The following is a 23,186-nucleotide window of genomic DNA, read 5'->3' as shown; positions in this document are numbered from 1 at the left end:
GATATCAGGAAGTGAACATAAGATCTACAAGTTGAAGAAAGCTCTTTATGGCTTAAAACAAGCTCCCAGAGCCTGGAATACAAAGCTCAATAAAGTGCGTAAGGAACTGAGGTTTCGCTGATGCTTAAAGGAACCTTCTCTGTATCAAAGGATTGATGGGGAAAATCTTCTTATAGTGGCGGTATATGTTGATGATTTGTTGGTGACATGTTCCGTATTAAGCTCGATCAAGGAATTCAAGGAAGAAATGGCAACTAAATTTTAGATGAGTGATCTCGGAAGGCTTACTTATTATCTCGGGATTGAAGTACAACAACAAGAAGGTGAGATTAGCTTTAAACAAGATAGATATGCACGCAAGATATTATGTGAAACAGGAATGGCTGATTGTAACTCAACACAAGTGCCAATGTATTTCAATTTGAAGCTGTCCCAGTCGCAAGTGCCAATGGACGCACAACCGTCGGCTCACTTCTTTTCTACCTATATCTTCTTATTCTTCTTTTCTTTCCTCTCTTTTTTTATGTTTTTTTATGAGTATTGAAGGGAAGAGAGAGGGGAAGCATACTTTGTGAGGAGATGAATGTCTTGTAAGGCTTAAGGGAGAAGTCTTGTCCGATGTATACCAAGTCCCAAGGCAAGAAATTAAATCCGGTTAAGTCATTTCAAAGCTAGAGACAACGTCGGATCAACTTAATGTTCTCTTCGGTGAGGGTCTTTTGGGGCGTGTTAATTCTGCTCATGCTCGTTCCATGCTTCATTCTAAAATGAAAAGTACTAAAGCAATCATAAGAGTGTTAAGTCAAAGAAGATAGTCTCGGTGTGAAAGCAAAGCCAGGAAAAAGGCACCTCCAAAAACAAAAGATAGAAAGAAAAGAAAAATCCTAAAAAAAGAAACCTGTGATCAGTCGTCAGGCTATCGGAAAGCCGAGGAGGTCACGGAATGGTTAGAGTGGAGATTCTCAGTAGCTGCATCCTCGACGTCAGAGGCAGCAGCAGGGTCTGATGGTGGTGGTGCAAACCAAGATGGTGCAATCCCCTGAAGCCAAGTAGGCTGTCGAGTGAGTAGCATGTTGTTCTTCCTTTGGGTGTCGTAAACCCACTTCTCAAATTCAGATTGAGGTTCCTGGATAGGCTGTGTAGCAACAAACTGGCTCACATCAAAGGGCGGAAATGGTGGAAACGAACGAGATGGATGTGATGGCTCCAAGGCGGCATCCGGCTGTGTGCTGCGTTTAGGCCGACGCAGAACATGCTCTCTCTCTTCATCAATTTCTGCAAACTCACATAGAGTTAAGGAAGGAGGCTCAAAAGTGACGTTCTCAGTCTTTTTAAGGGAAGTGCAGGCAGGTATAGGGAGCATCATGTAGCGAAGGTCACCTGCTTTATCCTCGAATCTGTAAATTAAGTGGTGACGCACAAGGATCTCGCTGGTGAACATGTACTTAAAGATCAAGGAGCCGTCTTGACCCTGCTGAAGTGGGTGGTGGCCACAATCCTCGATGATAGGGATCACCAGGGTTCCAATGAGTATCACCTTCTTTTTAACCTTAGGCATGTTCTTCCGCACCTGCTCAAACTCTAGAGAAAGCAAGAATCCAAAGTTAATGTTGTGTGTCTGATGGTAAGCCTGGGAAGTCGGATCATGAAGGAACCGCCGTAGACCATGAAAGAACATCCACAACTCTGGCCGCTGCAATGTGCTAGTCTCAGCCCTAGAATAAATGGTGTTGCTCACAAACTTAGCAGCAATTCAAAGTACTGGATTTCTGATGCGGGATTGTCTAGCTCCGCGTGATACATAGTTCCCAGCTCCAATGATTTCCCATACATCGTTTCTACTCTCAAGCTTCTCAATCTTGCATTGTGTGTTTCTAGGGAAAGCAAAGATGTCACAAAGGTCGAACATGGAGATGATGTAATGTTTCTTGCGCAAGAAAAATCTTATCGAACAATGTTTAGCTGAAGGATCAGGACTGTCAGACAAATCCACCTTCACGGTGGCCAAAAATTCAAGTGCAAGCTGCTCATGTTTGTTCCATGCTTTCTCAGCGAAAGAACCAAACCCCATGTTCTAGACTAACTCATCAAAATCTCTTTGCATTGACATCCTCCTTGCAACTCTTGGTCAGCAAACCGAGTTGACTCCATATTACACTGGTCCAGCATCTTTAACCACTTGGTATCCTCATCATTCCAAATTCTGTTTGTCAGCTCGTCAGTGAGAGCAATTACTGGATCCTTACCACTGCGACGTCACTTAGGCATTATCCGCAAAGAACATCAAACCAAAGCAATGAGAAGTCATAAATAATTGAAGAACAGCAACATTCTCAGGAACATTCTCCTATCTGACATTAATCCTAACAAAAAGAAAAATCAAATCTCTATAAACCCAAAATTTCCCTAGGGATTAAGTAGTGGTTCATCTCTAAAAAATTTCAAGCAATAGCAATACAAATTCAGACTTCCACTATGCATATAACCATGCAATCCTTCGATTCTCGGTCCAATTTTGGAAAAAGTAGAAAGAATTTTTAAGAACCGAAATTGAACATGGAAAGACTCCAAAAATCGAGTAGAAGAGTGGAGAATTAAGGGACATACCTTACCCGATCGATGCTCTAATTATGGGGGTTTGATAGATATTGAAAAATCGAATTGATTACACCCAAATTTCAGTCAAGACAATAAAAGTCGAGGGAGAGGTGGAGATTTGAAGTCTTAGGTCAATGGAGGAGAAAAGAGGAGGAAAGAAGATGAAAATTGAGTTAAAAAGGGTGGAATCAGCAGTAAAACGGTCAACCAGGTTCAATTTAAGTCAAAAAATCTCCTTCCCTTTCTCTTTCCCTCTTTTTTTTTTGCTTACCTGAACGGGTATCGACCATTACAAAATCGGATCTGTCGATCCATAATGATTCTGGAACACTTGCAACAGAATTCACATCTTCTACGTTTCGAACTTGTTCCATAAAAATTCAATACCAGACATGATCATCAAGTAGTTCCTAAAGAAAACAAAACAAAAGAAAAATCCTAAAGAAAAGAATAAAAAGAAAAGGGAAAGCAGACGCTAACCCCATTGGATTGCTTCCCATGAGCGCTTGTTTAAAGTTGCAAGCCTGACTGTCTTGCTATTTAGGCGGATGGGGGTTCCCATCAATGGGATGGTCGAATCTTCTGTTGGAACGTGATCTGGAAGATATGGCTTTAGGCGTTGACCGTTAACCGTAAACTTTTTCCCTTCTTGGTTCCAACGAACGACCGCACCATAGGGCATTAACTTCCTTGATGCAAAAGGGTCCAGACCAGCGAGAACGTAGTTTTCCAGGAAAAATCTGCAGCCGCAAGTTGAAGAGTAATACCAGGTCATTAGCAGAAAAATTCTTGGGAACAATCCTCTTGTCATGCAGCGCTATCGTCCGTTCCTTCTATATTTTGGTGTTCTCATATGCATTCATGAGGATCTCATCAAGTTCATTAAGCTGAATAAGACGTGTTTCTGCCGCGATCTTGGTGTTGAACTTCATCTGCTTTGTCGCCCAAAGTGAATTGAACTCAAACTCGACAGGGAGATGGCATGATTTCCCATAAACCATTTTAAACGGTGTGGTCCCTATATGTGTTTTATAGGCTGTCTGGTACGCCCATAATGCATCATCGAACTTCACAACAAAGTAAGAAGGTGGAATAGGCCCCATGAAGTCGATTCCCCAACAATCAAATACCTCAATCTCTAAGATAAAATTTTGTGGCATCGAGAGACGAAGTCGTGTACATCACAAAATAAAGTATGCCACCATAGGCCGGCTTGAAGCACTTAAGTTGCAGTTTTGAATGTAGCAAAACGCCCCGCAGAGTTAGATCCATGACAGTGAAAATGGATACCTGGAACTTCTGACTCTAGGACACATCTTCTATAAAGGCCATCGGCACGATGCTTTTAGGGATAGGGTCATCCCAAAAATAATGTTGTACATCCCGCAAAAACTTCTTCTTTGCATCGCCAATAAATTTTGGAGGTTCTTTTTCAGCACACAAGTAGTTGGATATGTCAGCATACCATGGTGAGTCATTAGCAATCTGTTGGAGAATATTTACATCAGCTTTTCCTTTGTAACAGTCCTTAAGCACCGTGACTACATACACATTTTCTTCGGGAAGCCGGTCATCAATGGGGGCTCAGCGTCAATTGTTAAATGAGAAAGGTGATAAGCGACCCTGCTATTCACTCCCTTTTTGTCTTTTATTTCAAGGTCAAATTATTGCAGAAGAAGGATCCATCATAATAGCCTCGGCTTTGCATACTTTTTTTATAACAAATATCGTAGCATAGCATGATCAGTGTGGTAAATCACCTTAGATCCGACCAGGTAGGATCTGAATTTCTCTAAAGCAAAAACTATAGCGAGTAGCTCTTTTTCTGTCATGGCGTATTTGGTCTGTGATCCATCGAGTGTTCTGTTAGCATAATAAATGACATGAAGCTGGCTATCGTTACGCTGACATAGGACTGCTCCTATTGCAAAACCGCTTGCGTTGCACATAAACTCAAAAGGTAAATTCTAGTCGGGTGGATGGACTATTGGAGCTGAGACCAGTGCTTGCTTAAGTGTAAGGAAGGCTTCTAAACATTCTGCATTGAACAAAAACATGTTGTCTTTGCAAAGTAGCTGAGTGAGGGGTCTGGCGATTTTGGAGAAGTCTTTTATAAACCGCTGATATCATCCAGCAAGGCCGAGAAAGCTTCAGATATCTTTCATCGTTTAAGGAGGTTATAGGCTGGACATCACCTTGATCTTAGCCTTATCAACTTCTGTTCCTTTTTTAGAAATACGATACACCAATACAATCCCATCGGTGACCATGAACCATGAAATGTCATTTTTCCCAATTCAGAACAAGATGCTTGTCCACACTACGTTGAAGAACCCTGTGCAGACTAGACAAACACAACGAAAAAGATAAGCCATAAACTGAAAAATCATCCATAAATACCTCCATGATATCCTCTATCAAGTTCGTAAAGATTGACATCCTGCAAAGCTGGAAGGTATCAGGGGCATTGCACAACCCGAAAGGCATTCGACGATAGGCGTCGTTTTTTCCTTATCATCCGGGTGGATCGGGATCTGAAAGAAACCAGAGTAGCCATCTAGAAAACAATAGTAAGGATGATTAGCGAGACGTTCAAGCATTTGGTCAATAAAAGGAAGGGGGAAATGATCCTTCTTGGTGGCTGCAATGAGCTTGGGGTAATCGATGCACACTCAATGCCATGTGATAGTTCTTGTAGGGATCAGCTCATTCTTTTCGTTGGCAACAAGTGTCACCCCTCCTATTCTTACAGTTTCTTCAGCCAAGTAACCTTGTTCTAGTTCCTCCAGTCCGATGTAGAGTAGGTACCAAGGAAACCCGTTGTGAGTTTGCTCCAAATCTGATGTGAGAAGGGACACTGCAAGAAAAGATGATTCCTTGTTTCCAGTGAGGATTTGCAGAAAAAGCATAAAGAGTCAGCATTCCTGTTCCACTTCAACATACGGTCACCTGTCGAGAGTCTGTTCAGCATACCAAGCCAAGTTATAAAAGCACATTTTCGGGTAGCCTGGGGAAACCATACACCCGGTGCCCAAGCACATTTTGGTTTCTTTATACGCATATGTTGCCAAGTTTCCCAGGGCGAGAACCGAGGTTTGAAGCCTATTCTCCCCTTCCAGAGATGCAAATCCTCTGTATCTGGTTTTCTCTTCGCTCAAACAATTGTAATTTCTGATTCAACGTGGTTTAAAACTTCACCACTACGTCGCCGTGCTCTATGGTTTGACATTACAGTTGCCACATTTGTATGCTTAGGGATTCCTAAATCTTATAACCCCTGTCACCTAACAGATCATGTAACGTACCCAATGAAGACCACCGATCATACCAGAAGGAGGTTGACTCACCGTTTTGTATGTCCTTGCGGTTGAAGTCCTTTGCCAGTTCTCTAAGTTTGAGCAACTTACGCCACATCCAGGACCCATGAGAAGGTGTTTCTCCGATGTCCCAGAAGGAACTTTGATGAATGAGATAGGTGTGGATCCACTTTCCCCATAATGAATCTTTAGATAGTAACCTCCAAATGAGCTTTAGTCCCCAAATGATGTTTATCTCTTTTAATGACCATAAACCTAAACAACCCTCGCAATACGGTGAGCAAATATCTTGCCAAGCAACCTTCGCCTTATGAGTTTTAAGTTCTGGACCACTCCATATATAGGAAAGCAGAGCAAAGCTGTTCGATCTTTTTCATGCATTTTCCAGGCAGACGAAACGCAGAAGACCAAAAATTAGTAATACTCATAAGAACCGACTTAATAAGCTGTAACCGTCCCCCATAGGAAAAGAATCTACATGTCCAAGTACCGATTCGATGTCGAATTTTTGCGAGCAGCGCTGCATAGTCATGACTGGTCATAGACTTGGTTAGGAATGGAAGACCAAGGTAACGTACTGGTAATGTGCCAACTTCAAATGGGAAAGTTGATTTGATCGCCTCTTGAGTAGATTGAGATATCCCAGCCATATAGAGGGTCGACTTCTCGAGACTAATCTTCAGACCCGAGATTGTCGCAAACTCGTTAAAAATTTGGATCACACTTTCTACTAATCGTGTAGTGCCCTCTGCGAAAACCATAAGATCATCCGCAAAGCATAGATGCGTGATAAAAGGTTGTGACATCTAGGGTGATAGCCAAACCTATTCTCTGCAGCTGCTTATTTATCAAATGTGATAGAACATTCATACAGATGACGGAAAAGTACGGAGAGAGAAAGCAGCCATGTCGCAGTCTGCGGGCACTACCAAAGAAACCTGCTAATTCGCCGTTGACATGCACCGAGAAGGTAGCTGTGGAAATGCATAACTGAATCCAATGAATGAATTTTCAGGGAAGCGTAAAGCGTGTAGCGTGTTAATCAGGAAAGACCACTGAACAGAGTCAGAAGCTTTGAAAATATCTATCTTCATAGCACAACGAGGGGAGATGTCTTCTTTATGGTAATCTTTTGCCAGTTCTGATGCTAGGAGAACATTCTCCATGAGTGGCCTGTCCTTTAGAAAAGCTGATTGGTTAGGAGAGATGATCTCAGGGAGTATGCCTTTGAGACGATTAGCAAGGATTTTCGAAATCACTTTGTAGATGACATTACAACATTATATTGGCCTGTACTACTTCATGACTCTAGCAGCATCGGTTTTGGGAATCAAAGCAAGAATAGTGGTATTTGCACCCTTTGGTAAAAAACCTTTTTGAAAAAATATTGTACCGCCACTGCGAAGTCATTACCAATAATAGACCATGCGTTCGTATAAAACTCACTTGTGTATCCATCCGGTCCCAGACTTTTGTTTGCAGGCATGGAGAACAGTACACTCCTGATCTCCTCTGCAGAAACTTCTCTGATCAACATGGCTGTGTGAGTGTCACTACAGCAAAATGGCAATAAAGATTCAAGCGAGTCCACCGTAGTTCCTGCATAATCACTTTGTGACTGTCCAAGAAAGTCAGAGAAAAACCTAACTGCCTCTTGCTTAATGGTCACTTGAGTGGTTGCAACAGAACCGTCTGCATAGTGAACCTCATGGATAGAGTTTTGACTTTCACGTATTTTCACCGCATTGTGAAAAATACGGTTATTTTGATCCCCACATGGAGCAAGATTGCTCTTTCAAGAAATCCTCTTCGAGTCAAGCGACATACTGCCATCTCTCAAAAGCCTCTACCTTCTCTTGCACAGCAGCAACAGTTGGATTTGCCAAGGTCTCAGCTTGCTTGGTACACAACTCAGCATGAGTATCACGAGCTCGTTTGACCCGGTCTCCCAGTCGATCCTTCGTCAAGGCACGAATACCCTGTTTCAGGCCCTTAAGTTTCTTCATAAACCTGAACATTGCGGATGTGGAACGAAATAGAGTCTTTGTTTCATCCGAGTACGACCTCACAAGAGGCAAAAAATCAGCCAGACTAGCGACTGAGTTCACAAACTTAAACGGCTTTTTCAGAGCAAGTGTACCCACGTCTAACTATACCCGACTGCGAAGGTGATCAGAGCATCCTCCAGCCTCAAAGGCATAGTAAGCACGCATGAATCGATGCAGCCAGACATCATTAATAAGAACACGGTCTAGTTTTTTGCAGATGAGACCATTATCACGCTTGTTACACCAAGTGAACAACGGAACATGATATCCTATATCCGTCAAGTTACAGTGACACACAGCAGCTTGAAATTCACACATACCCGGAGGAAAAACAGGAGAAAGGGGATAGTCAGAGTGCTCCTCACCATCCAGTATTTTGTTAAAGTCACCCATTATTTACCACGGCTTGTTCCGGAAGAGTGGATAATCATGATGGTTTCGCATATTGTCCCATAATGCCCTTCTCTCTTCCATTTTGTTCTTTGAATCGAATGAACGAACAGAAAAACTCCTCTGCCTCACAAAAAAGCAAAACAGAGGAAGTGACGATTTGATCACTCTTAGAAACCAGAGTCATCCTCACATGTGGTCTCCAAACAACCCAAATGCGACCAAAACGATGATATTCATAATTAGCCAAAAAAGACCAGGTGGGAAAGACCAAGGATACAATTGCATCTGCTTTTGTTTCTTTGACTCGCGTCTCCAAAAGGCAACCAAATTGTATCTAAGAATTTCTTGTCCAGTCACAAACCACGTAATGTTTAATGGTTTTGTTGAAGCCGCGAACATTCTATGAGAAACACATCATTTAAACATTACCGCGAGGAAGCTTCTTCGAAACAACCGAGGCAGCAGCCTTGGTTGCAAGCGCTGAAGTTTCCACACTTCCCTGTTGTTTCCTTTGAGATAGACGTGCCGATGGAGGTCTTCCCCCCCTTCAAGCATCATTAATCTCAATCTGATCTGTAGTACGAGCTACCTGTGCCTACGTAGCAACTGCATCAGCAGGTGATTCCACAGGAGCCTGACCCGCAATATCAGTTGTCTCAGTATTTTCCCCATCCTCTTCCTCATCCGGACTGACGACTGCAAACTTTGATGCCGATACTAGAGGGATACTTGAGTTAGAGCCAGATAGCTTATGAGGACTACGACTAGTTTTTGATGGTGAGACAGGGGACCACTCCCCCAAATCCTCCGCCGAGTTCACAACCTTGTGACCCACTTCCGCAGACAAACCATGAACTGACTCCTTGTCCTGCCGTGAAAGCATAAGTGAGGTCTGAGATGTGGTAGCTTGGACAACACCACTCGCTACTATGCTTACTGATTCTTTGACTGTCTGTTGAAGAGTTTCAGTCGCTCCCACCTTCGTGCTTGCGACACACCTAGCTGCCAGATGTCCCCATTTCTCACAAACAGTGCATCGTGGTGGCAGCCAAGGATAGTTAAAATCAACACAAAAATCAGACCAGTTTTTAGAATAACAGATACTTGTAGGTGGTACTTTCGATAGATCCACATTAACAAACACCTCTGCAACATCAAAATTTGAACAAGCCAAAGTATCAGGATGCAACCGTACTAGTGCTCCCACCGCACTAGTAATGAAACTAAGCCCTTCCCAGGAGTACACATGCAATGGAACCTTCTTCAAATGAACCCAAAGTGGGATCGATTTTTCCTCGGTTAAGTCTTTTCAGCGACCAGAGACAACTTCGAGACCACTATTGGCACTTCTGCTATATTCCACATACCACGTTTTAGGATCCTAGCCCGGATGAGTGGATCAGGGACCTTAAACCGCAGAGTAGTAGCATTCTTTTCATAAACATCAATCCCGTGGAACTCTGGACCTGCTTCCATATCTTGTTTAATATGACATGAACGTTTCCGATGTGGGGAGCAGTGTCCAGGAATTTACCGACTAGGAAATCCTCCCAAAGCGGCGTAGCGTTGTTGAGGACTTCATCCGAAATCTTCACAGATCATTTCCCTTCCGAAGTTTTTAGATCGACATCAAACTTTTGCAAAACTTGTTTATATTTAACCATTGAAACCCATGACTCCTTCACTTTAGGACTTGAGACATCCAAAGCACCCTCAGATCTCTCTGACATTTCCCTCCGAGCAGCCTAACAGCGCCGCAGGAAAAACTTGTCAAATACAAAAACCAAAACCTTAATCGCCAATTTTTCGCCTCCTTAGCAAAACACACCGTTTTCCAATTTAGAGTATAGTTTATTTTGACATTTCTTTATGGCAATAAATTTTTACATTTCAATATGTGTGTTCGACAACTATATTTTCCACGAATTTTATCATCCAGTCATGTACGTAAGTATGTTAAAGCCATATAATCTTTTCAGTTTGATAAATGAAGATGGTTTCCACATAGAGCTTTTTGGACTCTTGCAAGATATCAGAGAACTTCACAGTAGCTTTGTTGCTATATTTTTCAATTTTACTCCTTGTCTTGCCAATCATGTGGCAGATTCGTTAGCTAAAAGGGCTTTAGCCTCCTGTGATTTACTGTGTTTAAATTCTAATTGTATCTAATGAAAGCTATTTGGTGACCAAAAAGAAAAAATATTTTCAGTTTACGTTAACTGATACTTCTAGTTCTAGTCAATTATCATGTCTACTTAATCCAAATGCCTTCGATCTACTCTTTTTTTGTTTATTGGTGAAACATTAGTGAAAATCTCTGTGTAAATTCATGATTTGTGATTAAAAAAAAAAATTATGTGCATTTAAATCATAAAATTTGTTTTAACCATAAAAGAAAATAAATATATATCGAGTTCACTACAATAAAAAGAGACCGCATGTAGAGAGCAACATATCGATGTTTACTCTTCATAAGTCCCCATTTTTGGGTAAGTTTTTTTTATAAGCGTCGAAGAACAAATTCAAAATTGCTAACTTTTAAGAGACATATGCTAACAAATTTAAAGCAGTATAGTCAAAAAAGTACTTGATGTTTTGCACAACCACTCGATGCTATTAACAGCGTGAAAATCGTAATTGGATATAATTAAGATCTTTTACATAAATTAGTCATAATGCATATCAGAAAAAAAAACCTTTAAACAGCACTAAAACATGTTTCATAGATAAAAATAGTACACCTTCTCTCTAGAGAAGCTGCTCCTCTGTAGCTCTAGTCAGAAGAAAAACAAAAGGGTCCGTTCAAAGGCAACCCCAGTGGTGGTAGTGAGCGGTCAAGATATGGGAAAACCTATGGCGGACTACAGAGGAGATCAGTTCCTCAAGGAGACTCTTCCTCTCGACAGCCACGATTTTCCAATTATGTCCAATATAATGAACACCGACATCGCCATAAGTGTTTGGCTGTAGATAAAGTGGGGTAATCGAGTGAGGCGGCGGATTAAGGGTTGGTTGTAGAGCAAGGTTCGGTTTGTAAACCGGGACAGCGGTTCTGCAGGAACGAAAAGTGGTTTGTAAACCACTGTTTCTGGACTATGCGGAGGAGCCAACGGTGGAGAACATGGTCTTGCTAGACTCGGCTACTGCTCCGATTATAGACTTAGGGGATACTACAAGGGTGGAAGCAGGCAGCGATCTAGTATGGGTGGAAGAGGATTTGGCTCAGGTGTCTCTTAACTTGGAGGGTTCAGCGATGGTGGAACAATTGGGTTCTGAGGACGTTATGGAGGAGCTGGGTGCTGATGACATTATGGAGTAGATGGAGTTGCTTTTATGTTGCCGTGAAGGTAAAGGCTAAGTTTGATCCTGGAAATCAAGGCGATGAAGAGGAGTATGTTCTAGAGGATCAATTGTTTGCTTTGTGCTTTTGTTCAAATGCTAGAGGGGAAAATAGTTGGCTAGAACGGTTGCTAGATTGTTCGTTCTCTGGTTTGTTTTATGACATGATTAGAATGTTGGATCTTTGCTTAATCGTTCATTTTATTGGTTATTGGATTATTAGTTAGATGATTATTAGTTTGAGGATCAGTTAACTTCGGAGATCACTGATGCAAAGGTGAAGCAAGTGCTCCTATCCATGCCATTAAATAAATCAATGGGACCAGATGGACATACGGTTGAGTTATTCAAGAGTGCTTGGCTTTTTATTGGTGCTAATCTCACAAAAGCAATCCAATCTTTTTTCAGGTTTGGTTTCTTACCTAAAGGTTTAAATGCTACGATCCTTGCTCTCATTCCAAAAACAACAGCGGCCAGAGAAATGAAGGATTACAGGCCGATCTCTTGTTGCAATGTCTTGTACAAGCTAATCTCAAAGCTTTTGGCAAATCGTCTTAAAGTGATCTTACCTTATTTCATTGCGCCCAATCAATCCACATTTATCAAAGACCGGTTGTTGATGGAGAATCTTCTTCTTGCTACTGAGCTGGTCACTGACTATCATAAAGAGAATCTCACTTCTTGGTGTGCCCTGAAGATTGATATTTCGAAAGCTTTTGATTCCATCCAGTGGCCTTTCCTTTTGAATGTGCTATCTGCTCTAAACTTACCTCCTTAGTTCATTTACTGGATCAACGTATGCATTTCTACAACATTTTTTCTGTTCAAATAAATGGGGAGCTTGCCGGTTTTTTTAAAAATGTGAGAAGGGACTTCGTCAAGGTTGTTCGCTATCTCCTTATCTATTTGTCATTTGTATGAATGTCTTATCATCATTGTTGGATAAAGCAGTTGTCTCTCGTCAGTTTGGCTACCACCCTTGCTATCGTGGTTTGAACCTTACCCATCTTTGCTTTGCTGATGATATAATGGTCTTTTATGATGGTAAAGCCTCTTTGATTGAAGGGATTTTAGAGGTTTTCCAGCGTTTTGCTGCTTATTCTGGTTTATGTATCAGTCCGGAGAAATTGACGCTTTTCCTTGCCGGGGTGTCTAACCAAGAACGTCAAATTCTAGTCACAACCTTTCTTTTTGCTCTGGGTACACTTCCTGTTCGCCACTTGGGTCTCCCCCTACTCAGCAAGCGTATGACAATTCATGATTGTCTCCTCTCCCACTAATTGAGAAGATCAAGTCTCCGTTAAGTTCTTGGAAGCAACAGTTTCTATCTTTTGCTGGCCGTTTGCAGTTACTCAGTTCTTTTATTGCAAGTCTCACTAATTTTTGGATTTCAGCTTTCAAACTACCTAGTGCATGTGTCCAATAGATTGAACGGCTTTGTGCAGCATTTCTCTGGTCAGGACCAGAACTAAATGGGAGGAAAAACAAAGTTGCCTGGGTTAATGTGTGTTTACCTAAGGAGGAAGGTGGCTTGGGTCTGAAGTCACTGGTGGAGGTAAATAAAGTTAGCTGTTTCAAACTCATTTTGCGCATAGTTTCGGCCACAAAATCTCTTTGGGTTAATTGGGTTAAGCCGGAACTGTTACGATCCTCTTCTTTCTGGTCGGCAAAGGGGTCCATGATCAAAGGTCAATTAAAACCCAAGGTGCACTCAACCACGATCTAGTGGTGTCGTCGTAGCACTTTAGGGTCGAATCAACAGAGACAAACAATGCACTATAAAATTGTGAAGATCAAGTCTAGCTAAGGCAAAAGGAAATTTGTGTGACAAGTAATTATCAAAACAGGAAAATAAAAGAGTGTTTAAATTCAGAGAAGAGTATTGGGCATTGGGAGTCTATTAGGAGTTATGATCACTAATTCAGATAATAGATTGGGAAAGCATTAGATACTGTTCTTGAACTCAAATCTCGAATGTAAAACTAATCTACTGTCGCTACATTAGTTATCTATGCATGGAATTGATTAAACTCTAAACCGTCGTTTGAATCTAGCAATCCTAGCAAGCAATAAGTTCAAGTTTGATTTTTTTCACAAGGTGCCTTAACTTCAACTTCCGTTGGCTAAGGATCATCTTGCTCACCTATGTTCCTTTCAAGCAATTCAACAACACTTTTGATGCCTAGATGAATTAAACCTATAATCATAAACTAGGTAGCTAATCTAGTTTAAGCATTAAGAACAACAATAGAGGAAGAACACAATAGATCAATCCCAAATCTAACAACCTAAGTTCAGAGAATCATAAAACCCCTTTTGAAACCCGAAACCCAACAGAGAGACTACTCAGACATCGACAACAACAACCACAAATCAAAAATGAAGAAAACATGTTTGAATTGCTAGGAGAAATAAAAGGGTTCAAAATTCTTCTCCAAAGGGTTAGAAAGGATAAGAGATCTTCTTCCAAAGCTTACAAGTACTCAAAAGCTGCGTAGAATAAAACTTGTCTTTCTAGAGGTCGAGCCTCATCCTTAAATAGTAATATAAAACCCTAAAAGTTGGTTTGAAGCATAAAAGAAAAAGTTGCTTCGGGGACGGGACTGGTCGATCTCGAGCGAGGATCAGTCGATCCGAAATATTTTTCTGCTCTCACTCTATCTGCTTGCTAGCCCGATCAGTCTTCAACCAATTTAGCTCCAGGTGCATACTTTCATCCCCAAAGCGCTCAGATTCCTTCCAAAGTCACCTAGAACCTGTACAGACTCACACAAGACTAAAAAGACTCTAAAAGCACACTTGGACTTAACAAAAGACTCAAGTACAAAAACTATTGTTAAAATCCTATAAAATGCAGACACATCAGTCCACCACTAACGGTTCTTGGGTGTGGAAGAAACTACTAAAATACAGATCTCAGGCAAAATGCTTCCATCGGATGGAAGTGGGGAACGGAGTGTGACACCCTGGTTTCAGAGGCTGCGGAGAGGTTTAAAAGAATTGATTTGGCCACCTATGTCACCAAAGTGCACTTATCTTTTCGGTCAATGGTCTTGAGAGAACTCCATAGTTAAGTGTGCTTATGCTGGAGTAGTCTCAGGATAGGTGAACTTCAGAGAAGTGACTGTTGGAACTATGCGAGTGAGGACAAAACACAGGGAAAGATCATGTGGTGATTTGTAGGGACGGTAACAAGTCTTTAAAATCACCCAGATGTTGAAAACCACGCGACCGTCGGATATGGATGGGCTCATGGGCCCAGTGAGAGGACGTGAGGCCCGTTAAGGAAAGGTGGCAGTCGTGGCATTAAAAGTGGTATCAGAGCCAAACCTAGACGAGTGTGGAGTCGAGTGGGCTCACACCGTCGGGGGTGACGGTCTTGAAGCGCAACAAGGACGCTGCGATTTGTTAGTGGGGGTGAATTGTGACACCCCGGTTTCAGAGGCTTGCGGAGAGGTTTAAAAGAATTGATTTGGCCACCTATGTCACCAAAATGCACTTATCTTTTCGGTCAAGGGTCTTGAGAGAACTCCACAGTTAAGCGTGCTTATGTTGGAGTAGTCCTTTTGGTATGATAATTGGAGTCCCCTGGGGTGCCTTCATGCGGTCCTTGGAGATTGAGGTTTATTATTTGGTATACCCTCCACTGCAATAGTAGTTACGGTCCTCCAAACTCACACACCTTGACATCACCGTTTGGTTCTGTTTAATCAGATGGAGGTGGAAGTCACAAAGCTTCAAAACCGAGAGCCCACGGCTAGTAGTGATATTGCACTAGGGAAACGTATGAACAACACCTACACGACTCAGTTCTATACTTCAGAAACTTGGTCGCAGCTTAGACGCCACGAGTCATGTAAGCTGGTATACCGCGGTCTGGTTCCCACACTCCATCCCAAAGCATTATTTTTTGCTTTGGCTTGCAATTCGGAACATACTCTCAACGGGAGACCGTATGCTTCTATGCAACAGAGGCGTGAGCCAGTCTTGTGTGTACTGCAGGTAAACAGTTGAGACCCTGTCTCATCTTTTCTTCAACTGCGTATTTACTTCTCGGGTCCTCGACCCTCCTTCCTCGACCCTCCTTGGTTTGCCTTCCCCAGCTCCTTGCTCTTCTCTCCGGTCTAGTAGTCAAAGGTACACAACACTATCTTCTGCGCATTGCCCTCCAGGCTGCCGTCCACACAATTTGGCTTGAGCAGAATCGCCGCAGGCATGGAGAGGTGCCTGCTACCTCGGGCCAGATGATTAAATATCTTGACCGTCTTATACGAAATAAGCTTCTCTCGATATAAACCTCTAGTGAAGCAATTCCACGATGGCCTGCAGCTTTGGTTAGCTTCCCGTAGCTAATTCTCATTTCTTTTTAGTTTGCCTTTTTGAACTTTTTTCGAACCTTTTGATACAAGGACGCATTTGATGTATAAAGAACTTTTTTTTTGTTTGAATATAATTTTACATTCATTAAAAAAAAAAGTTTGATGATTTTGGTTATCCGCTGATTATACTGAATGAGGCTAGGTTGTTAGTGAATATGAGATCTAGCTATTATGGTAATAAAAAAAACAGGTCTGGTTGTTTTGAAATCGTAGAAAATAACGAGAAAAAGTTTACCGAAAGTGATTTAGATTTGTTTAACTAAAATTTTAGAAAATAATGTACCGAAACCAAAATCTTTTAATAATTTGAATTATTATATTTATATTAAAAATGTATTAAAAAATTTATACTAAAATTCCGCATAACGCGCTGGTACCTAAACATTAGTAACGAATAATATAAGAAGATCTCCAAAACATTGGTGGAGAAATATGTGTCAAAGTCATCTATGACAAATGGAGTAATGGGTCGATCCAAACGATTATGGCCTATAAATTATAATGAGTTCAATATTTTGACAACAATAAGTTAATGTGTCAAATAAGTGTTTGCCTAGTTTATGGATTTATTTATGGATCACAAGAAACTAATTACTAAAGGCTTTGGCATAAATACTAATCGAATTCATAGGTTAAGATTTCCTCAAAGCCAAACACATATATCATTGTAAGGAGCTCAAAAATCGAATTGAAAAAATATGCGAATTATATTTAAACAACGAAATCAAGAACGAATTACAACAGCATAACAACATAATATTAAAGCAGTAAATAAATCACGAAGGCGAGATATGATATCTCTTTCATTAATTCAATAAATCGGCCGTAAGTGCTTTCGGACAATTACGATTTATGAATCTTAGGATACAACCGATCACGAATTATTATAGTAGCACACCAGTAATAGAACTCAAGCGAACAGATCTACGTTATACTCTCGAGACTACTAACTATAAGAACTTCCTCTGACTAAAGCAAAGGAGAGGGAGAGAGAGAGCTCTGTGGCTGGACTTATTAGAAGGAGGGTTTGTGTTTTTGAGTGTGAGAAATAATGAGAGGCTGCACCTCTATATATAGTGGAAGGAGGTGGTCTCGCGTGAATATTCAGAAAATATTCTCTGAATATTCTCGGAGTACTGCCCAAGTTTACTTGGAGTTTAAGCCAAGTCTTTCCAAAAATTAAATGGGCCTACAACGGACCAAAAAATGCTCGGCGAGATGAGAATTCCCAAGAGCCCGAGCCCGAGCCGGCCCGGTTCGGTTCAGCGCGCGTGTGGGAAGTTCCTTCTTCCTTCTACACACTTTTGAAACTAGAAGAGTGTGAAACTATATATATATGAGTGAAAAATCACTCATATTTTCAATGTGGGATATTTCCCAAACCATCCCAAGTAGCTCTCTTCACACTTTTATTTCTCATTCAAATCAACTCCGTTTTGGACATATAAGTATACCATCTTGTAGTACTCGTTACCAGCTTTCCATTGCACTATCGACCAGACAATTCTGATCAGCCATTTGGCCGGAATTTTGCCGGAAAGTCGCCAGAAAATCATTATCCCAAAACATGTAAATTTTAAGAAAACTGCAGTCCCAACAATCATAACAATATTCAAAACAAAAAAAAGGATTGTAATATATTATTCAGCCCATAACTGAAAAAAAAAAAGAACTGAACCAAGATGTACCTACAATCTTAGCATCGAAAACATGTTTCGTCTTGTCCAAGTGAGTTTCGATGTAAGAAATGAATACTTAATAAGTTGAATTTATAAACTGTAACATTATCTTGTGGAATATCCACCCAATTTAATTCATGCCCGATTTCTTTTTACAATTTTAGGGACATGTTCTATTTACGTCACTTCATGTTCTATTTTATAAGTTTTCTAGTTTCAGTTTTTTGAACTCTTTAATTTGGATGCATTCGAAGAAGATTCAGTCTTCATTGAACAAATATTGAAATGTTAGAAACAACAAGGTATAAGGAATTATTTTTTCTTTATAATTATATTCCATAGAATACAATATATATATAAGAATACAATAATAGAGTTTAGGATTACACTAATGAACCGATAATGGATATCCATATAACAATAGAATTATTTATAATAGGACAAGATATTTCTTTTTCCTCACTTTAATTTATCAATCTTTTTATTTTCTTAAAGTAGTTTGTTTTGTTAATAGATATTTTGTATTTTTTTAAATCAATCGCCTAGTTGAATTTTATGGTTCTCACAAATAAATGAATGATGGATTTATGATGTTTAAATGATGACTAGGTGATACCCCGTGCTACAGCACGAGATTATATATTTTATTAGTTACTTTTTTTGTAATTTATATTTTTGTAATGTAGTTTTTTATTTTGACTTATTTTCTTTGTTTATATAGTGTTTATTTATATATTTGGGGTTATACAGTAAATTGGAAATTCTAATAGAGTAAGTAGTTTGTAGAATGCAACTTTTCACGGAAACAGATACACCGCAATATTGGATAGTAGTTTTGTAGTAAAATACATTTGCTTGATAGGTGGCCAGTAATACACAACAAAATCAGCCGTAATAGCTCAATAATTTTGATCAAGCTAGGGATGCAATGGTTAATAACCAATTTTCATTGCATAAATTGTATAAAACTCTAAATTTCAGAAATGTAAACTGATTGTTGCTGGAAAAAAAACAAAAAATTTATTGTTGCTGAATAAAATAACTCATGGTATATAAGAATGTAGTTTGGATATAGGAGAGTATAGCGTAAATCAATAACTTAATTAATGAAATAAATAATCCTTACAATCAAAACATAGTTTGAGCGAACGTAATAGAAAAGTAAAAAAAAAACAAAAATGATTATAATTAAAATTTTCTGCTTGTGTGTTTCACTTTTTTGGTGTTATGAGCTCTGGTGAATGAGCAGTATTTATAGACTTATAAGGAAATCCTAGGGTTGTAGGTGAGTGATTAGCATTATATGGAATATGCGAGTAATATACCAATGATTAAGAATATGCAATATTGGTTTCCATTTGCTATTAATTATATGATTTCCAGTTTCCATATAATCTAAATCAAAGATGTAATTAAGATATTCTAGTTTCCATAATCTTAAAATACTAAATGTTGTTTGATTTGTTTAATTAGCATTGAAGATCGAGATAATTTTGGGAACAAAGATATGGAAAGATAATCCTGATTTATGGTTTATTTAGCATACTATTATGGTTCTTAGAATTACAAAATATTCATTTTTAAAGATTATTTGTTAAGATCGAATCTCGGTAATTAAGGAAATATCTGAATTTTTGGTAATTAAAATTTATGGTTTTCATTTAAATATCTTAAAAGAAAATGAAATCAGAGTGTTTGCCTATAATGAATAACTCTGTTTGGGATCTTAAATAACTAATCTTGAATGAAATAATATACTGGATCCGAAAAAGATTAATCTGGAGTATAAACAGATCCGCAGGTTTTTTTCCTTCTGTTGTCGGATATTTTAGGATCCGCGTCCCGACCCATAATTTTTTAAGTGATCGATTGAAGGCATAATGGTCATTTGTCAAAAACGAAACTATAGTGTAATTAGATTAAATTTTGTGATTCTCTAATCATTTTTAATGAAAAACCTACCAAAACAAAGTCATGGTCCATTTTGAGTCTAGGGAGTACTTCTGCTTTAATAGTATAGATTATAGACTTGTCGTTAATCTATCTTGGTTTTTTACATTTTGGATGTATTACTTAATGAAATTAGTCACTTAATTAAGATATCTATTTAAAATTTAAAACACACGTTATTATTTATTTTAAAGATAGAAAATAGAAGGCATACACAATCTAGAGATCGACAACCTTCTACATTTTTGTCACACACGACAATTATTAGAAACATGAAAAACAACACTGTGAAATATGGCCACCCCCTTCACCTGAAGATGTATGTGGTATCTTCACGGATATGGTTGTTTAGGCAGTTTCAACTGTATTCATTGAGCCCTTGGTGCAGATTGTAGAACATGCCATGACGCATTTTTCAACAGCTCCATTCACAATTTCACTTGCATCTAGTCATTGAATCAAAATTTGAATGTATTACAAATGTGTTCTCTTGTGCAGTATTAAAAAAAAAAATTTAGTAATGACAATGAGATTTAGGATTTTGCATTACCGGAGTTATGGAGAGTGGTTAGAGCACCGCAGATAGAAGATACACACCCAACATTGCAGTATTCATTCACAGCATCACCTTGAGACAAAAATCAAAAAAAAAAAAATAATGCAATCTTGATCCATATTTAATAACGTAAAATAATAATCAATTTACCTGTGTTCTCAAGAATGTCCTTAGTATATCCATTAGGACATTTCCCATTAACGATTTTGCAGCCACTGATGCTAGCACATCTTTCTCTGGAACCTCCTGCAAAGCGGCAAGAATTGTAGATATTTCTAGCAGTGGTGGAGGGACAACAGCTCTTAGCGTCAACTTGAATTTGTGCCATGAACACTCATTACAAGTACACTTAAAATCAATGTTTTTCCTTCCATCTTTCGACTGATTAGTTGTCTGATCACACAATGTATGTGGAGAGTTATAAGCTTGTATTGATGAACTGATGATGAAACAAGGCTCGCTTAAATACCAGTTGGTCTACAATTTGCAACCACTAAACTTTCTTTGATAGCCAGGTTTATCACATGCTGGGTGGACCAACCCTATCTTAATTGTTACCTTCACCTCCGGGTGATCTCTTATTAAGACCAACCCTATCTTCTTTTTATTTTTCTTCTTGGTTAAATGGAACCAAACAGAGAATTTTGTTGAAGTTTTCTGTTACTTAATATATTAGTTAGGATATTCCGTATAAGTTTGGCTGGTTATATTTTGTATGTTCGTGCTAACTGCTAATCGTATAATTCTTATGTACTTTCTAAAAATTTTGTATACAGCTATGATGAGAGTTGGTTATATGATGAGTATTATGTCGATAATTTTTTTTTATCAATTCTTGTGTATGAGTAGTTTTTAGAGGAAAAGATAAGAACGTTGTTTGTTACAACGTGTTTTTCGTTTCTTCGTTTAATTTTTAACCAACTCTCTTGTGGTTATGTAGGTATATATTAAATTTTTAACCAACTCTATTGTCGTTATGTAGATATATATATATATATATATATATATATATATATATATATTAGACTAGCTGATGGCAAATTAAAATATGAGACAAAAATCCAAATTGTTTGTTTAGTTTTAACCAACTCTTTTGTTTCGACTTTCAGTTTGAAATTTGAATAATAGATTTGGTTTTATTTCCAATTTCAGTTTTATAGTGTTATCAATAGATATGATTTTGTATTGTCATTACCAAAGAAAAAAAAAGCATTCTATTTTGACATTTCTTTACGACAAGAACTTTTTACATGTCAATATGTGTGTTCGACAACTATATTTTCCACGAATTTATTCTTTTATCATCCAGTCATGTACGTAAGTATGTTAAAGCCATATAATCTTTTTGTTGAGTAATCTTGAAGTGGATTGGGGCTCAAGCAGAGTATAATTAGGAGCAATCTAAATATTCATTTATAAGAAGAATAGGAAGTTATGAGTTATGTTAAATTTCCTTTTGTTAGAAATCTTCTATTTCTATGTCTTGAGCAAAGCATATATATTGAGTTGTGGTAATGCGTGTTTGAATCTGACCTAGACACAAAGAATGTGTGGTATATCGACAATGGAGCTAGTAATCTCATGAGTGGAAACTGAGATTTCTTTCTAAAACAAGATAAAGCAATTACGGGAGGTTTGGATATGATTCAAGAATCAATATACAAGGTAAAGGCTCAATCGGTTTCGTGTTCGAGAATGGAGTAAAGAAAGTGCTAAACAATGTATATTATATTCAGGATCTAAAGAGTAATATCATAAGTCTCGGTAAAGCTACTGAAGTTGGATGTGAGGTGCGAATGAAAGAAGATCTGTTGAAAAATCTATGATCAATTAGGAGGTTTGCTGATAGAGACTAGAAGGTCAAGGAATCGTCCATACAAAGTCGTTCTTGAAGTTGATAACTTTAAGTGCCTGCAGTTAGCATCTTCGACAGAGTCCACCAAATGGCATGCAAGGTTGGGTCATGTAAATGTTGAGACAATGAAGACAATGATCAACAAGGAACTAGTAATTAGCATACCAAGCATCATGTTCGAGAGAGACGTGTGCATCGTGCCTACTTGGAAAGCAAGCAAGACAATCTTTCCCACAATCTACCTCATATCGAGCCTCTGCAATTCTTGAACTGATTCACGGGGATCTTTGTGGTCCAATCACGCCGCCGACTCGTTCTCACAAAAGGTATATATTCGTGATTATTGATGACCACTCTCGATATATGTGGACTGCTCTTTTGAAGGAGAAAAGCTAAGCATTAGAAAAATTCAAAGCTTTCAAGAAACTCGTCGAACAAGAAACTGGAGCTATGGTTAAGATATTTCGAACCGATAGAGGTGGAGAATTTGTCTCTCACGAGTTTCAGAATTTCTGTGATAAGTTTGGAATTCAAAGGCATTTGACTGCACCATACTCTCCTCAACAAAATGGCGTAGTAGAAAGACGCAATAGAACACTTATGGAGATGACTCGAAGCATCTTAAAACACATGAACTTATCTAACTACCTTTGGGGAGAAGCTGTGAGGCACGCTACTTACTTAATCAATAGGGTTAGAACAAGATCATTGATTGGGAACACACCATATGAAGCAGTTAAAGGAAGGAAGCCGAATGTTGAACATCTCAGAATCTTTGGGTGTTTGAGTTATGCAAGAACTGAATCAATTGGAAGAAAGAAACTTGATGATAGATCAAGAGTTCTGGTTCATGTAGGCACAGAACCCGGTTTGAAAACACATCGACTTCTTGATCCCACAGCCAAGAAAATTTGTGTGTCTCGTGATGTGGTCTTTGATGAAAACAAAAGTTGGTTCTGGAATGACAAGGAGGAAGGACTTGTTAAAGAATCTGGCACATTCATTATTCTTGAAGAAAATGGAGGTAACGAAACAGAGCATACTAGTGCCGAAACAAAGGATCTTGTTAGTG

General features: G+C 39.0%; 2 protein-coding genes and 1 pseudogene across 2 annotated transcripts; all 3 read right to left on the bottom strand.

Annotated features, from left to right (window-relative positions):
- Window positions 1-6,856: 6,856 nt before the first annotated feature.
- Window positions 6,857-8,356, bottom strand: LOC147933027 (uncharacterized). The gene is made up of 4 exons (XM_087477262.1): window positions 8,072-8,356; window positions 7,743-7,894; window positions 7,362-7,639; window positions 6,857-7,173 (listed from the first exon to the last, which is right to left on the bottom strand). The coding sequence occupies exons 1-4, from the start codon at window positions 8,354-8,356 to the stop codon at window positions 6,857-6,859; spliced, it is 1,032 nt and encodes a 343-aa protein (XP_087333388.1).
- Window positions 8,357-8,951: 595 nt separating this feature from the next.
- LOC147933026 (uncharacterized) lies at window positions 8,952-10,086 on the bottom strand (annotated as a pseudogene).
- Window positions 10,087-19,859: 9,773 nt separating this feature from the next.
- On the bottom strand, window positions 19,860-20,761 carry LOC147933025 (putative thionin-2.4). Its single transcript, XM_087478308.1, has 3 exons — window positions 20,410-20,761; window positions 20,254-20,331; window positions 19,860-20,149 (listed from the first exon to the last, which is right to left on the bottom strand). The coding sequence occupies exons 1-3, from the start codon at window positions 20,585-20,587 to the stop codon at window positions 20,052-20,054; spliced, it is 354 nt and encodes a 117-aa protein (XP_087334434.1). The 5' UTR covers window positions 20,588-20,761; the 3' UTR covers window positions 19,860-20,051.
- Between the last annotated feature and the right edge of the window lie 2,425 nt (window positions 20,762-23,186).

This window comes from Camelina sativa, chromosome 12 (assembly GCF_030686135.1).
Source record: "Camelina sativa cultivar CO46 ecotype springtype chromosome 12, ASM3068613v1".
Lineage (NCBI taxonomy): Eukaryota > Viridiplantae > Streptophyta > Magnoliopsida > Brassicales > Brassicaceae > Camelina > Camelina sativa.
Note: the sequence above shows the minus strand (reverse complement) of the source record. Positions and strands in the feature narration are given on the sequence as shown.

Excerpts from the sequence above, each read along its gene's own strand:
- LOC147933025 (XM_087478308.1), bottom strand. The coding sequence starts at position 20,587 with ATGGCACAAATTCAAGTTGACGCTAAGAGCTGTTGTCCCTCCACCACT. Across the intron at positions 20,332-20,409 it reads GGACATTCTTGAGAACACAG|GTGATGCTGTGAATGAATAC; the intron begins GTAAATTGATTA and ends TTTTGTCTCAAG. Across the intron at positions 20,150-20,253 it reads AACCACTCTCCATAACTCCG|ATGCAAGTGAAATTGTGAAT; the intron begins GTAATGCAAAAT and ends TTCAATGACTAG.
- LOC147933027 (XM_087477262.1), bottom strand. The coding sequence starts at position 8,356 with ATGGGTGACTTTAACAAAATACTGGATGGTGAGGAGCACTCTGACTAT. Across the intron at positions 7,895-8,071 it reads CTGATCACCTTCGCAGTCGG|GGTATTCGTGCCTTGACGAA; the intron begins GTATAGTTAGAC and ends GGCCTGAAACAG. Across the intron at positions 7,640-7,742 it reads GAGGCTTTTGAGAGATGGCA|TCAAAACTCTATCCATGAGG; the intron begins GTATGTCGCTTG and ends AATACGTGAAAG.